Below are 14,480 nucleotides of genomic sequence, written 5' to 3' on the forward strand. Positions count from 1 at the left end.
TAGTAGGGCCTTGTGGGGTGGGGCCAGCATGGTGGACACCTTCCCCGTAGCCGTCTGTGCACTCAACTCCCCACCCTGCTCAGCTCCCTCAGAACAGTGGCCCAGCTCTGCCCTGTGGCCCTCTCTGCCCTGTGGCCCTCCCTGCTCTGTGGTTGGGTACTGCATGCTCACTGGTCGTAATGCTGGCTCAAGCTGCTCTCCCTTGGTCCCTCTCCAGGTTTTGCTTCCTCCGATGCTGCGGTTGTGTGTTTTCTGAACGAGCCTTGAAGGAGATAAAAGCTGAAGTTTGTCACACGGTGAGTTTCCACCACATTCCATTTGTTCCTTCTTGGCAGCTGAGGGAGTCACGTCAACATCTCTCCCTCTGATATTTAAATCCTAAAGTCGTCTGAAAGCATGTAGGTCGCCTCTTCTTCCATAGCCCTTCACTGCTGCAGGTACATACTCAAACACACTCAGGCTGTCCCCGGCCACTCTCTTCAGAGCCAGGTTCTTTCATCTCCGTACTGACATCCTGGAGGGCCCTGCTCTCCTCAGCCTCACGTGCTCCTTCCTTGTCTCTGTTGGGGACATTGTTGCCCATCTGATCTCATCGTCACAAATTGTGGCATTTAGTGTAGTGTTTGGATAGAAGCCATGGCTGACCATTCAGTGAGTGTGAGTGTACTTAGACCTGTCATGGATGGTGCCTCTGCTGAAGGCTTTTAGTGAACCGTTGTCATGGCAGCTCCTGTTCTAGCTCTTACTGGTGGGATGTCCTGAAGGAAAGATCCACCAGAGTTCTGCTCCTGTGGATGCCCCTCCCACTGGGGAGACCCGCACGGAAGTGTCTGTCACTGTGACTTACTCAGAGGGGAGATCACAAGGGTGTGTAGAGGAGGAGCGAAGGTCGGCCTTAGCAGTGGGCAGCAAAGGCGTCCGAAGCTTTGAGTTCAGAGCTGAGGGCACAAGGCACTAGCAAAGCATGGGCAGGAGCAGGGCAGCGGCAGAAGAGGCAGGGGCCTGAGTCAACGAGCAGCAAGTGTGGCCAGGGTGAGGAGGCGCAGACATAGTGGGGGACAGTCACCTCACACTGAGGGCTGGGGTGACCACCTTGGTGTGCATGGATTGTAGTCTAAGGTGATAAAAAGCCAGCATGCAGTGGCTCCAGATGTTCTTGAGGTTAAAGCACACCCTCCACTCCTGCACCATTCACGAAGCTGACGGATGAAGATGTCTGTGTGGAGACTTGGGACAGTGGCTGACTAGTCTTCATAGCATGTGCAAATGTCGTGGCAGGCTTTCGTTTTTAAAAGTGGTATCCTTGGGAGGTGACCTCTTGATGCAGCTGTGGCATGTAGGAGCCTCCGGGTGAAGGTAGTGATACTTGAGTTACAAGGGGCGTGATATCTGAATGATGGTGTCTGGAGAAGCACCTCCTTGGATCAGGTGCTTCTGGCTTAGACTTCCACAGTGGGGCAGGGCAGTGTTTCATCTGCAGGACTGCAGGAGCTTGAGCGGGGATCTTCTAGTCACGCATGTATCCCCTCTCATTCTAGTCTGCCTGGCAGACACTGACTACAGAGACCTGGCAGCTTATAGGGAAGAGAAATTCACTTCACAGTTCATAAGGCTGGGAGTCCAAGCAAGGTGCCAGTGTCCGCAAAGGCGCATTAGTCCATGTGGTAATGGGGAGGGTGTTAGCACGGTGTGTGACAGTGAGGGCAGGGAGTGGAGCGTCTGAGTGAGCATGGATTCAAATGTTCATGAGCAACACTCTCCTGCTGACAGAGTCTTCTGTCTGTGGAGCGCCCCTCCCCCACTGACTGCCAGATCTTGTCTGAGGTATGGTCATGCTCCATGTGGGGAACGAACTTGTCCTTTATAAAGAACACATACCCACAACATTAATGTTATTAACATTAATTACTTCATGAGGCTGTAATGTCTGCCTGCCACCAGGCCCTGCTCCCAGCACTGCCACACTGGGGACTGCCTCTCCAGCCCAGGAACTCAGAGGAACATATCCCCTTGATGTGTCCGTGTAGTCTCTGGAGCCCAGGGTCCCGTATGTGAATGAAGGGTTGTTGTGACTCCGCAGAGCCCTTTTTACATCTAAAAATTCTAAACAGGATGTCTTTAAGTTGAGAAATAAGTAGTCCTGTTGTTGTTAGGAACCAGACTCTGACTTGCAGTGTGAAGTTTCTGAAGTTTGTTAATAAGGACATTGATAGAAGGTTGGCTCACTGCTGGAACCATCCTTGGGTACTGGATGCCCAACAGAAGTCTGGCTGGGCAGTTTCTTCCCTCCTCTCTTCCCTCCACTTGATGAGAAGCAGGGAGAACCTCTCTTGGGAAGGTTTTTAGGTCAGACCTGCAGATTGTACCTGGAGCATCTCACCTTCCATTGGTTAGAACCTGTTCACATGACCACACCTCACTTCAAGGAGCCTGCAGAAGAGTCTGGCTGGGGTGTTGGATGAGTGGCAAGTGCTGGTCCTTTCTGCAGCAGTCTGTCCAGTGCAGAGATGCCTGCCACAGCAGGCACCGTCATGTGGGTCAGGAGGAGGAGGAAAGGGAGATGAAGCCACAGGGGAAGACCAGAAGATGGTCAGGTTCAGGCACTTTTTGAAATGTATAAATCACCAACAGGAGAACAGTGACATGAGGGCTGGCAGTGGTGGCTCACACCTTTAATCCCACTAATTGGGAGGCAGAGGCAGGCTGATCTCTGAGTTCAAAGCCAGCCTGGTGTTCTGTGCCGGGAAGGCAGCTTGATCTCTGCCTGTCGTCGGCCTGGGCTGCACTGAGATCTGTTCCTTGTCTCCACAAGAGGCACTGACACACTCAAACACAGTACACACGGCAGTAAAATAATTCAGACTCTCAGGGCTCAAGGTAGCTTTGCTCACACTGTCCAGCATGGTGTGCACTTTGCCTCCAGAGAACAGTACCCACAGACGTACAAGTGCTGTGGTTTGGTTTATACAATAAACAGATCACAGACAACGTGTACTCTGTGGCTTGTAATAAGAAACACATCACCATGCAGGAGGGCAGGGGACAGCTTAACATTTTCAGTAAGGAAAAATGTTGCCTAGACAGAGACTACTTTAATCTTATATATTTTGCTTAAAGTTGGTTTGTGGTGTCTGCTTCAAGGGTTTCTTGACTCTGCTCAGCTTTTCCGGGCCTCTCACTATCTCACTGATGTGCTCTCAGCTCTGTATGTGGGAAGCCTCCATTGACTGAGGTGCTGATATTTGGCCTTTACAGTGTGTGTCGCTTTCCTTTCTGGGCTCCTACTTAAAAAAACACGATTGCAGGGCTAGAGGGGTAGCTCGGTGATTAGGAGCATTGGCTGTTCTTGCAAAGGACCTGAGTTCAACCCCATGGTGTCTGGCAACCATTTGTAAGTCCAGTTTGGAGAGTGCCACCACCTTCTGACTGCCGTGGGCACATGATGCACAGAGGTATGTGCAGGCAAACACACACACATAAAATACTTGAACATGTCAGTCTTTATGCCACCAAGGATGTTGCTAGATAAAGAGCATCTGTAGAAGTTTCCCATAACAGCAGCAGCAACAGGAGAGCCAGGGACAGGAGGGAAGGACCTGGACCTGAGGCTCAAGCTGGTTGTGACCTTTTATGCCTTCAGCCTGTATGCCCAGGGTGTTGGCCACTTGCCACATGAATTACCTAACTCAAAAAACTCTGTAAAAGTCAAGGGTGGCCTTCTCCCTTTCCCTCCACACTCTTGTGTGCAGAAGCCCCCGTCGTGGTGGCAAGGGCAGTGCAGTGCTGGCCCCAACATGGCAGGAAGAACAGCAGACGCTACACCAAGACTACGCAGATTTCACACATTCTTCAGAAGCATGTTTCCTTCTGTGGGATTATTTATTTTACCCCTAGATGTTTGCCTGGAATTTTTTAGAACAAAGTTGTGCTGTTCTTAGTCTATAGGGACAGCTCTAGAGAAGCATGGCTTCCTGTGGTTGGGGCTTTGTTTTACATCAGTGCCTCTTACCCAGGATCTCCAGGCCCTCAGAACCAGACCTGCTGCAGGTGTGTCCGATGTAAACTGGATTGAGCAGGTGGACCTCCAGCTGTTGGCTTGGGCTCACTGCTGCAGCCTTGGGCGTTTTCCTCGTAGGTCTCTCCCTGCCTGTGCAGTGGTGAGGTCTGGTGGGAGCATGTCTGCATCATTTTTGAATTCACATCCTAGAATTGAAAGAGCGATGCTGACAGTCCCTAGTGGTAGGACTGACCACTGAAGTGACTTTCCTGGGGAAATGGCCAGTGTGGCTCTGGAGGGACCTCGGCCTGCTGCAGGGCCTTGAGTCTGTGCCGCCTCTCTAGGCACACCACCACCAGTGGGTCTGTGGAGGGCTCCAGCGTGGCAAAGAGAGCTGGCATCTGGATGAGCCAAGGCAGGTCTCCCAGGCCGAACACACAGGTGTCCTGGGCATCTTGGCCTGCAGAAAGAAACAAATGTAACTGTTTCCCCAGGAGTTGAATCCAAGTAAGGGGTGCTCACTTCCTCAGTGTCAGCTGGGGGGCTCACTGTGCACAAGAGCTCAAATTAAGTATCATTCTGTAGCTGTTGCTGGTCTCTAAGGCTGGATTTTGAATTTATGCTGGAGGGGATTTCACCTTTGAGCTAGTATTTGGGGAACATTCTAAAGAGTGTGAGCCACTAAAGAGTGCTGTTGCCCAAGCAGGGGCTCATGCCTGTACATCCTAATACTTGGGAGGCTGCTGAGGCAGGAGGATTGCCATGATTATAAGGACAGAATTAGTACCCGCAGTCTGGGACCAATGAGTCCTGGATTCTAATTCGTACTTTAATTAACTTACACTTACATCAAGCTTTATTCAGAAGAACTAATAAAGAGAGAGTTGATAACCTACGCCAGACCTTTCTGATGGACAGCCCACTGGCAAGGAGAAGGCTGAACCATGGAGTCAGAGTCTGCGAGCTGTGCCGGGAGGCCACTCACACCTCTGAGTGCCACACTTGCACAAATGAGGGCGGAGGAGCATGAGTTTAAGGCCAGCCCAGCTACATAACAAGACCCTGTCTCAAAAGAAAAAGGAACACGATATGTCCGTGAGCCTCAGTAGACGGGAGGGAGAGGGTTTGATGGATGCTGTTGTAGCTCCCTGCTGAATTACAATGTCTACTTTAAAAAAACAAAACAAAAACTATTCTAGCCAGACATGGTGGCATATGCCTTTAATCCCAGGAGGTAGAGACAGGAAGATCTCTGAGCTCCAGGCTAGCCTGGTCTACCTAGTAGGACTCTGTCTCCTTCTCACTACCCCTGTCCAAAAAAAAAAAAAATCAGCCCACTGAGCTGAACACCCTGGCTCTGACCTGCCACTGTCAGAACAGCTGTGATTACTCATCTTTGAGCTACTTTGGCATCAGAGTTGGCACCCTCCCCCTTATTAACCTGTTTATTTTAGGTCAGTCTTCTCCATGGCTGGGAAATGGGGCCCCTGGCTCCCTGTGCATGTCTGGTTTACAGTCTTAGTTCAGAGTGCACGTCCAAGCACTGTTGAGTGGACTGATGTCCTCGTGTGCTAGCTGACACTGTGCTTAGGAAGCTGCTTGTGGACAAATGGCAGCACCCAAGAGGGGTGCTGTGCTCTGCGACTTGTACCCCAACATGAGCACACTCCCACTTCTGTGGATTCCACAGAGCATTGAACATCTTTCAACTCATTAGCATTATGCAGTAAAGTAATGGTCCCCAACAGTCCTCAAGAAGCTGTCTCCAGAGTGAGCTCAGGGTGATAGAGGCCTGGACTTTACCCTCCGAAGAACTCTGTAGTTTCCTGCACCCCAAGTGTTTGCCCCAGACTAGTTGGCCATCAGCGAGGTCCCTCTAGACCTTTCATAACTGGATCCATGATCTCTCCCTTCTTTCTGTGACTCACACCTCTGAGACACCAGAGAGAGGGAGAATCCACCAGAGCAGAACAGGACTGTCCTGCAGCAAGGACTGCCCGGAGCTGCTGCAGCAAGGGCTGCCCGGAGCTGCTGCAGCAAGGGCTGCCCAGAGCTGTGTGGCTCCCTGTGCCCAGCGTGAGCAGGACTTGGTGGTGCACTCCACAGGCTGAGGCAGACTGCTTTCCAGGACTTTACCTGTGCACCCCTTGTGATCATCTTCTGCCTCTGTCCTCCACTTTGTGGCTCGAATGTGCCCTTCCCATCCAGCCTCTGGTGTGGCACCTGGAGCATCTGAGAGGGAGAGAAAACCAGAACACACTGTAGTGGACAGTTCCCAGCTGTTGTAGTGCAAGCTATGCCATCTGCCATTGCCCTTCCAGAGATGCAGTCACTGTGAGACAGTCCTGTGCAGTGCCCATCAGTGTATGGGCTGGCCAGGGCAGTGTCCACCCTGTTCCTGCCTCTCGGAACTCACTGGATGTGTGTGATGTGCCCTCAGGACCATGCTGGGGCTCTGGGCTGCATTCCCTTCTTACAGCCCTGTTAGGTGATCTGGGAACAGGGCTTGCAGTGGGCAAGAGAGATCACAGAATGCCCCAAGACCATTCCTGCTGGGTCCCTGTCTGCAGGAGTGTTATTAATCACCAACCATAGGCAGCCATGCTTGAAGCAGCATGTTGTGAGGGAACCAGTAAACCTGTCTCAAAGATGGTGATAGAAACTCAAAGGACAGCACCGACCAGAGCTGCCTCAGAGGCAGTGGGGTTGCCACAGACAACATCAGAGTTCCTGTTTGGGGGTTTTTTGTTTTTCTGTTTTCTAGTCAAGAACCCACTTTGTAGCTCAGGCTGTACTGTGCGTCTGTCCCCCTGCCTCAGCTTCCCAAGAACTGAGATTTATAGGTGTGACCTCTTAGCACAATCCTAGGCTGTACTGACTGTCCAATAGTATTATTAAGTGAATGAAAAAATGCAGATTTTTTCCAAACATTTATGCCCAGAATTTCCAAAAGATTCTGTTGGAGGAGACACAGATGAGCCTAAAATATCTAGGTTGGATGGGGACATGACAAGACTGTCTCCCTGACTCCACACCCCTAAAACAAGAGGCCACCTCGTATTCTTTGAGCGGAAGGCCTTGTGAGATAGAGGCCTCTACTGAGCCACAGCAAGACAGCTAGAGTCAGCCCGCCAGCTTCCCTGCGTGCCATCGCGTTGGGAGCTGTCCTACCTTTCAGTCGGTTCAGGGTCACCCAGTAATGCTGCTCTGGGCTGTGGACGCCTTTGCCCCACTGCAGCATGTCCTTTGCACGGGGGTCGGTTAGGACGAACCCTACAAACTCTCTCGTAAGCGCGTAGTAAGCACTCCCGGAGTAAATTGTTAGATTGTGGGGTGGTCTTTGTTTGAACCTTGTATTTGGAGATGTGTAGCTATTTTCATTGTGGCTGGGCTTTGGAGAGCTTTGGCCTGTCTTGGGTTTGGTGTTTGGGGGTGAGACCACCTCAGGAGTGATGTTTTTACCCTTCCATCTGGTTCTGATGTAGCGGATGATTTCTTTGTTGGTTTTGATAGGGAATTCCTGTTCACAGAGATTCATGACATACTGCCATTGAAATGGGGAGTGGACCAGGTCTCTCATACAGTCAATCTCTGCCTGCAGCCTCCTGAGGTTGTCATGAGCCACCTTCTGTGTCTTTGATGAAAGAAAGACATTTCCAAAACAGTCCACGAAGGTTTGCACGGCACTCTTAAACTTCTTTGGGGCCTTTTCATCAATGTGGATGCAGTAGACATTCTGAGGTGCATAAATTGCTCTGAGAAACCGTACAAACATGGCTAGCTCCTTGTGAGCATGTATAACATAGGCCAAAGAGAAGTTCCCCTCCTCTGTAGACAGGGGTCTGGTTATGAACTGCAGCTGCCGGACCATCCTGGAGCAGTTTCCTGGTGTGTGCAGATGAGCAAGCACTTCAGAGTTGTGAGGGGGTTTGCAGAATTGTGCAATTTGGGGGGCTGCCTTTTTCCCATCAAATAAAGCCGAGCACAATTCATCTGGATAGAAGCCACATTCCACCACAGCTGGGTGGGTTGGCTCATCCTCAGCCTCCTCAGGACCTGGGTTTCTCAAGTAGAGAAAGATGAAGGCACAGATTATGCCACACGCCACCAGCCCAGCCTTTGTGGTCCGGAGCTGGCTCATGCTTTGGGCTCAGTGTGTTGTCGTCACCGTAGCTGGAAAGGTTTTCCTTCCAGTTTCCTAAAGGAACAAGAGGACATTAGAGAGTAGGATTAACTTCCTCCAGCCCCGCCACCCCAGCTCTTCTGAAGCACACTCACAGTGAGTTCTTAAGGGTGTCACTTGGGCTGCTGATACGTGCAGCCCTGGGTCCCCATGAACCAGGCGTGGTGTTGCATGTCTGTTAGCTCTGCACTGGTGGCTGGAGACGGGAAGAGCAGCCTCGCGAGGTCATTGTTGGCTACTCAGCAGTTTCCAAGGATCTATGGATGGGTAGATAGGTAGATAGACAGATGAGAAAGTGCCATTTGAGCAGAACTTGGTCTATTGGCTTCTTTCTTTCTGCCTTTTTTTAGAGGGGCTTGTTATGTTGCCCAGGCTGACCTTGAACTTAAGGGTTTATACAACCTCCTGTCTCTGGCACCTAAGTCTCTGGACTGCAGGTGCATTAGGCACACCTGGGTATAATTTGACCCCTTTTAAATGTGTGTACACTCTGAAACTACCACCACCTCGGGGCAACTTTGCCCTATGCTTCCTTATACCCCTGGTAGCCCATCTGCCTTTCTACCCCACCTTGCAACAGCCATTTATGTGGTTCCTGTGCTCCTGGATTGCTTTGCATGTTCTGTGATGTGACATAGTGGACTCATACAGTGGATTCTTGGTCAGGGTGGGTTTTCCTAGTTACAGTAGTGATTCTGAGAGTCGGCCTCATCAGTCCAGTTCTCTCTAGCACTTCTTCATTGCTGAGTGATGCTCTATCTCATGGTCATACGCAATCTATTTGTTTAGCTGTTGATGGACACTTGAGTCATTTTCTGTGTCTCATTGTTACAAAGATGCTCTAATCATTGTGCACAAATCTTTGTGTAGACTGATGTTTTTGTCTGTTTCCAGTGAGTGTGTGGTAGTGAAGTGGCCGTCTCTCATGTTGGATGTATAGCTTCACTCTGGGCTTCTCCAGGTCAGTAGTACAGCAGCAGGTAGGAGAGTTGCCTACACTCTGCACTAGTCAGCACTCCGTTCCCATGGTAACCATCCTAATTGGCTTTTGAGGGGTGATTCCCTGTAGTGTCACTGTGTGTCCCTGATGACTGTCTCCTGAGCACAGCTCGTGAGCTGTTCCCTGTATCCACGCCTTTCTCCTTTACAATGAGGCTGAATCTTTCCGGAAAGAATTTGAACAACAAAGAGAGAGCAATCTTGTGGTTACAAAGTTAACCGTATTGAAATGAGCTGACAATTGCTTTTAGGCATTAAAATCAAGGCGTGTAATGATGTCTCTTGACGCCAACACGGTGAGCTGTCTAGAAACAGTAGGAACTTGAGCAGGTACAGCTGAGGAGACAGTGCTGAGAGCACATTAATGAGGTGACTGTGTACCTTCCGTCATTGCCCTTGTACACCAAGAGAGGAGAGCTGGCCGGGGGAGATGTCAGGAGGTCTTGCTGTTTGTGAATCCTGGTTCTTTGGTGCCATCCAAAGTCATATTGTCATGGCGAATGAACTTGTAGGCGCTGGTCCTTAATGTGACTTGGGGGGCGGTAGAGCTCTGAGTTACTCTAAGTTTCACAGCATTGAGAGCACTGCCTGTCTCAGGTGGTTTAATACCACATTGATTCTCACCGTAGTCCCAGATCGCCTAACGTGCTTTGAAATACAAAGCAGCTGCTGCCCCGGGTTCAGCTGCTGCCACACAGATTCAATGTGTGTCAGTTGCCGAGAGCATCAAGCCTTAGGGTCTTCTTTACGAAAGAGTTTATAGAGCTTGCAAGGTCAACTTTCATAAGCACTCTGATAGCTCATCATTTCCAGTCTGGTCCCCAAAATAAATGGTCCCGCACCTAGGATAGAAGTCGCCAGGATGGAGGACCCTTGTTGAAAGAGACACAGATCAAGTCTCTCACGACACTTAGGACTCTTGGTTGTTGTCATTTCAGGCTTTACTTGTTTTTCAGCCTGCTTGGGATTTTTGAGACAGAATCTCACTGTGTAGTCCTAACCGCCCTGCAACTCACTGTGTAGACCAGGCTGGCCTGGAACTCACAGAGTGCTGTGCTAGGGTTAAGGGCATGTGCCGCCACACCCAGCTGAAACTTGGGAATTTTGACCAAGGTACACAGTAAGTACTCTTGGCTTGGAACACCCTTCCTGGTGGCGTAGGTTTTGCCAGGAAGAAGACTTGGGGTTTGCTTGGTTCTCACACTGGCAGGGCGTGCCCCCTATAAGCCTCCTGTAACCATGCCCTAGGGACTGCTGTTTCAGACATTTATATAATTAAATGAAGTCCGTCCCAGGGGTAGCCCAGTGTCCTTCAGGGCACTCCCTGGCCTAAGTGGTTTTCTGCCTTTTGTAGGTGGATGAGAGCAGGAGTCTTCACCTTCTCTTGGTCCTCAGCCCAGCTGATACTGGGGTCTGACCATCACCCACTCAGACTCCAGTGCCCAGCCAGCTGCTGTTTCTATTTAGAGTTGTCACATGAGCTACAGTGTTACTCCTTTTGAGAATTCTCTTGATTGGATCAGCAGTTGTCAGAGTTTCCTCAGGCCTTACCACAGCCCAGCTCACTGGTTCATTCTTTACACTGAGAGCCTGCTGTTGAACCTGAGGGCTGAACGCAAACCAGAGAGCCAGGCCAACAGGTGCCACAGGACCTCCTGAGTGTCTCTTCTCCTGATCCTCTCACTGGGGTCATAACCAGCCTACTACTTGGTTGGCCGCAGACCTTGTGTGTCACAGCTACTTTGTGAGCATGGTGACACAAGTCACTGCAGTAACGGCAGGGCAGGTTCTCTTCTATCCTCTCTGTCCTCCCTGGGCAGTGTCCACAGCACCATGAGTGTCAGCCTTTATAAACTGCTAGATAGAGCATGTTAGGTGGGCTAATCTGAGCCCACAGGCTGTCATAAGATGGACATCGCAGTGTGTGCTGGCTCAGCCGTGTGTCTGCAGAGGTGGGCTCCTCTGTGGGGTGTCCACTCGGGACAAGCACAGCCGCCAGTTTATCTGCAGTAGCATCTTCAGAATCAGGCTTTGGCAGTGGCTTTAAGTAAGTCAGGGTTAAGACATGGTGATTTTTTAACACTTGTGATATGTCATCTGTCACATGCTGTAGAAATGGTCCACCATAGTTTTCTTTGGCTTAAAGCCAAAAACCGTGGGACTCTTTGAGGAGAAGGTGATGCCCACCTGCCGTACATTGCTAATACTGTGTCTGCAGTCACAGGCAGCTGTGCCTGTTGCTGTGTTTACAGTCACAGAAAGCCCTGTTTCCTTCAGAACGCACACCTGCTTGCCCTGATGCCCTCCCCACCCTGTTAGTGTCACACTCACCAGGTGCAGGTCCCGTTCTTGGCAGGAGCCTGGGCAGGTGCTGGCCCAGCCACCTCTCCTCTCACTGACTTTGATGCTTCCCTCGCTGCAACTCCTGCTTCTCAGAGTTGCCTGGCAGGCTAGGCTGCCTCTGCGTCCCTGGGGACTTGTATTCTTGTTGATCCTGACGCGTTGTGGAAATGACTGCTGAATGTGATCCTGAGAATTCTTCAAAATTGCACATCTGCCACGGAAGAGGGGTGGGGCATAAAACAAGGCAGTGAGAGGCCTGACCGGCAGGCAGCCAGGCAGATGTGGCAGCCTTTGCTCGCACGCTCTCTGAACAGCACACCAGGTGTGGCAGGGCGGGGCTCAACCCGCAGACTCAGAAAACAGCTAGTTCTGGTTGGCCTTACAGTCTCTAAGATGTTGGGCGTATTCCTAAAGTGTTCTTCAAAGCCGAATCTCAGCATTCTGCACTGGAGAGGCCGAGGCAGGCGTGTTCCTATGATTCCCAGTTAGCCTAGTCTACAAAGTGTTCTCCAGACCAGCCAAGGCTACACCGTAAAACCCTGTCTCAAAAAGAAAAAAGAAAAGGAGAGAGAGAACTCCTTTTAGAGCAGGAGGCCAATTTTTCTGACCCTTTTGTCTTTAGGTTCACTCTGGATAGATCTACTTTTGCACATTCACTCACTCACTCGCTCACTCACTCACTCATTACTGTGGGGGAGGGCACATGTGACCCTGAGCATGAGAGGAGGTCAGAGGTCACCTTGCAGAGGCCAGTTCTCCTTCCACCGTGAGGGCTCCAGGGATTATACTCAGGCTTCGAGGCTCACAGCAAGTGCCCTGACTGAGGAACCGTCTCACTGGCCAGCAGGTGTGTTTTGGTAAAGAAGTGTAGGGGTTTATTCATTGCACACTGAGGCTCCATGGCTCGGTGCTTTGCTAGTGTGCCTGCTTTCTGGGCTCCACAGCCACAGCACAGAACACAGAAGAGAGAAGAACAACACTGAAGGTTCGTCCCCTCATCCCCTTTCGTGTTCCGAGATTCCTGAGCTCGACGGCAGGGTGGGTAGATGGTGTCTTCGCCTGTTAGGGAGTGATCCTGAGGCCTGAGTGTGTTTTGTGGAGCAGTTGTGACAGCTGCTATAGAGTCTGTAGGAGATCTTGGTGGAGTAGCTGACAAAGTCTCCGTGATCTTCAGGCCTGACCCTCATCAAGCTCCTGATGGGATAGAGCAAATACAGCCTCTGTCTGGGTGGTGTCAGGCCTCATCTGTCAAGGCTGTTTCTGTACAGCAGTTTTAGAAGAGCAGCCAGGCATGGTGCACACGACTTAACAATGGAGGCTAGCCTGGGCTACCAGTGAGACCTTGTCTCAAGATTTAAGATCTGAGCATGGTGTTTTTGCCTATCACACTTGGAAGGCTGAGGCAGGAGAATTGCCATGAGTTCCAGGCCAACTTAAATTAAGTACTTCTCAGCTAACTTGGGAAGGAGGGGAAACGTGTTCCTAACAAATGTGGCTCAGTCCCCATGAACCAGCTCTGCATCAGCCCTGCCCTTCCTCCCTGTCACAGGACCTCCACCCATGGGGAAGAGCTGCCATGGCTGTCATGTCCTCCCTGTCACAGGACCTCCACCCATGGGGAAGAGCTGCCATGGCTGTCATGTCCTCCCCGTCACAGGACCTCCACCCATGGGGAAGAGCTGCCATGTCCTCCCCATCACAGGACCTCCACCCATGGGGAAGAGTTGCCATGGCTGCCATGTTCTCCCCGTCACAGGACCTCCACCCATGGGGAAGAGCTGCCATGGCTGCCATGTCCTCCCCATCACAGGACCTCCATCCATGGGGAAGAGCTGCCGTGGCTGCTGGCTGCTGGCTGCCATGGCTGGCTTCTTCCTTTGTTTGTCTTGCCCCTTTGGATGCATCTCTCACTTACATACGAGGTTGGGTGTAAGAAAGCTCTCCCAAGGGCAGAGCATGTGACATGTGACCTGGAGGAGATGTCCTGAGGGACAGTCCTACTTAGTTTAGGTCTAAGTAACCAAGGTCATGAGTGTTAATGGGACTTTGAAGGTCTGGAGTGTGGGGAGAATGCTTCCAGTTTTTGTTTTTGCTTTGTGGTCAGGGTTTTGTTGTGTAATCGATGTTGGACTGAAACTCCATGTATAGCCTAGGCTGGCCATGAACTCATAGTAGTTCTTCCTCAATCTCCTTAGCACTGGGATTATAGGCTTAAGATAGCTCATTAAAAGGCTGGAAAAATGGCTCAGCGGCTAAGAGCACTGGCTGATCTTTCAGAGGTCCTAAGTTCAATTCCCAGCATCACAAGCATCTGTAATGGGATCTGATGCCCTCTTCTGGTGTGTCTGGAGACAGCTACAGTGTGCTCATGTACATAAAATAATAATTTTTTTAAAAGACAGTTCACTTAAAAAAGAAAGAAAAGTTTGTTATGTGACTGTGTGTGTATGTGTTTATGTGTGTGTGTGTGCGCGTGTGTGTCTGTGTGTGTGCATGTGAGCGCATGCACGCACCTATATGGATATACATGCACTGCTTGCATACAGGTGCCTACAAGGTCAGAAGAGAGTGTCAGATCCCCTGGGATTGCAGTTACATGTGGTGAGCCACTGGATGGAAACTGAAGCGTCCTTAACCACTGAGCCATCTCCCCAGCCCCACATTTCTAACAGCTGGTGACTTACTTAGCTATCATGATATATCAGTGCTGGGTATGTGTGTGTCCAGGGTCAGGGCACAGCCAGGACTGTTTTCAAAGGAGGTTGCTGCCAGCACCGTGAAGGAAAGATCAGGGTGGGATAGGCAAGGAAGGTCACCCTGAGTTCCCAGGAGGATAGCCACTAGTGTGAGGTCAAGTCTGGTCTACACAGAGAGTTCAAGGTTAGCCACAGTTGCTTAGTGAGACCCAGGTTCAAGAGAGAAACACTAAGCAGGTTTTAAGGTTCAGCTTCTTTCCAG

The 14,480-nt window shown here is 50.7% G+C and overlaps 2 protein-coding genes across 3 annotated transcripts in view; one reads left to right on the forward strand and one right to left on the reverse strand.

The window, feature by feature from the left end:
• The window catches only part of Rtf2 (replication termination factor 2), a 29,974-nt gene that overhangs the window by 6,002 nt on the left and 9,492 nt on the right, over positions 1 to 14,480 (forward strand). For both annotated transcript variants that reach the window (XM_034496337.2, XM_034496336.2), the window contains exon 5: positions 218 to 296. In XM_034496337.2, the coding sequence (XP_034352228.1) occupies positions 218 to 296 (79 nt within the window). The remainder of the gene's footprint in view (positions 1 to 217; positions 297 to 14,480) is intronic.
• LOC117704253 (putative beta-1,3-galactosyl-O-glycosyl-glycoprotein beta-1,6-N-acetylglucosaminyltransferase 7) lies at positions 3,861 to 11,801 on the reverse strand. The gene is made up of 5 exons (XM_076930321.1): positions 11,511 to 11,801; positions 8,276 to 8,437; positions 7,169 to 8,195; positions 6,134 to 6,229; positions 3,861 to 4,457 (listed from the first exon to the last, which is right to left on the reverse strand). Exons 3-5 carry the CDS (start codon positions 8,136 to 8,138, stop codon positions 4,234 to 4,236), a joined length of 1,290 nt encoding a protein of 429 aa, XP_076786436.1. The 5' UTR covers positions 8,139 to 8,195; positions 8,276 to 8,437; positions 11,511 to 11,801; the 3' UTR covers positions 3,861 to 4,233.

The sequence above is a fragment of the Arvicanthis niloticus genome, chromosome 2 (genome assembly GCF_011762505.2).
Source record: "Arvicanthis niloticus isolate mArvNil1 chromosome 2, mArvNil1.pat.X, whole genome shotgun sequence".
NCBI classification, from domain to species: domain Eukaryota; kingdom Metazoa; phylum Chordata; class Mammalia; order Rodentia; family Muridae; genus Arvicanthis; species Arvicanthis niloticus.

Bases quoted from the DNA above. Each gene is read 5' to 3' on its own strand.
- LOC117704253 (XM_076930321.1), bottom strand. From the start codon at position 8,138: ATGAGCCAGCTCCGGACCACAAAGGCTGGGCTGGTGGCGTGTGGCATA. The intron at 6,230-7,168 runs GTAGGACAGCTC...TCTCCCTCTCAG, and splicing joins GACCCTGAACCGACTGAAAG to ATGCTCCAGGTGCCACACCA. The intron at 4,458-6,133 runs GTAAAGTCCTGG...TTCTTTCTGCAG, and splicing joins TGATCACAAGGGGTGCACAG to GCCAAGATGCCCAGGACACC.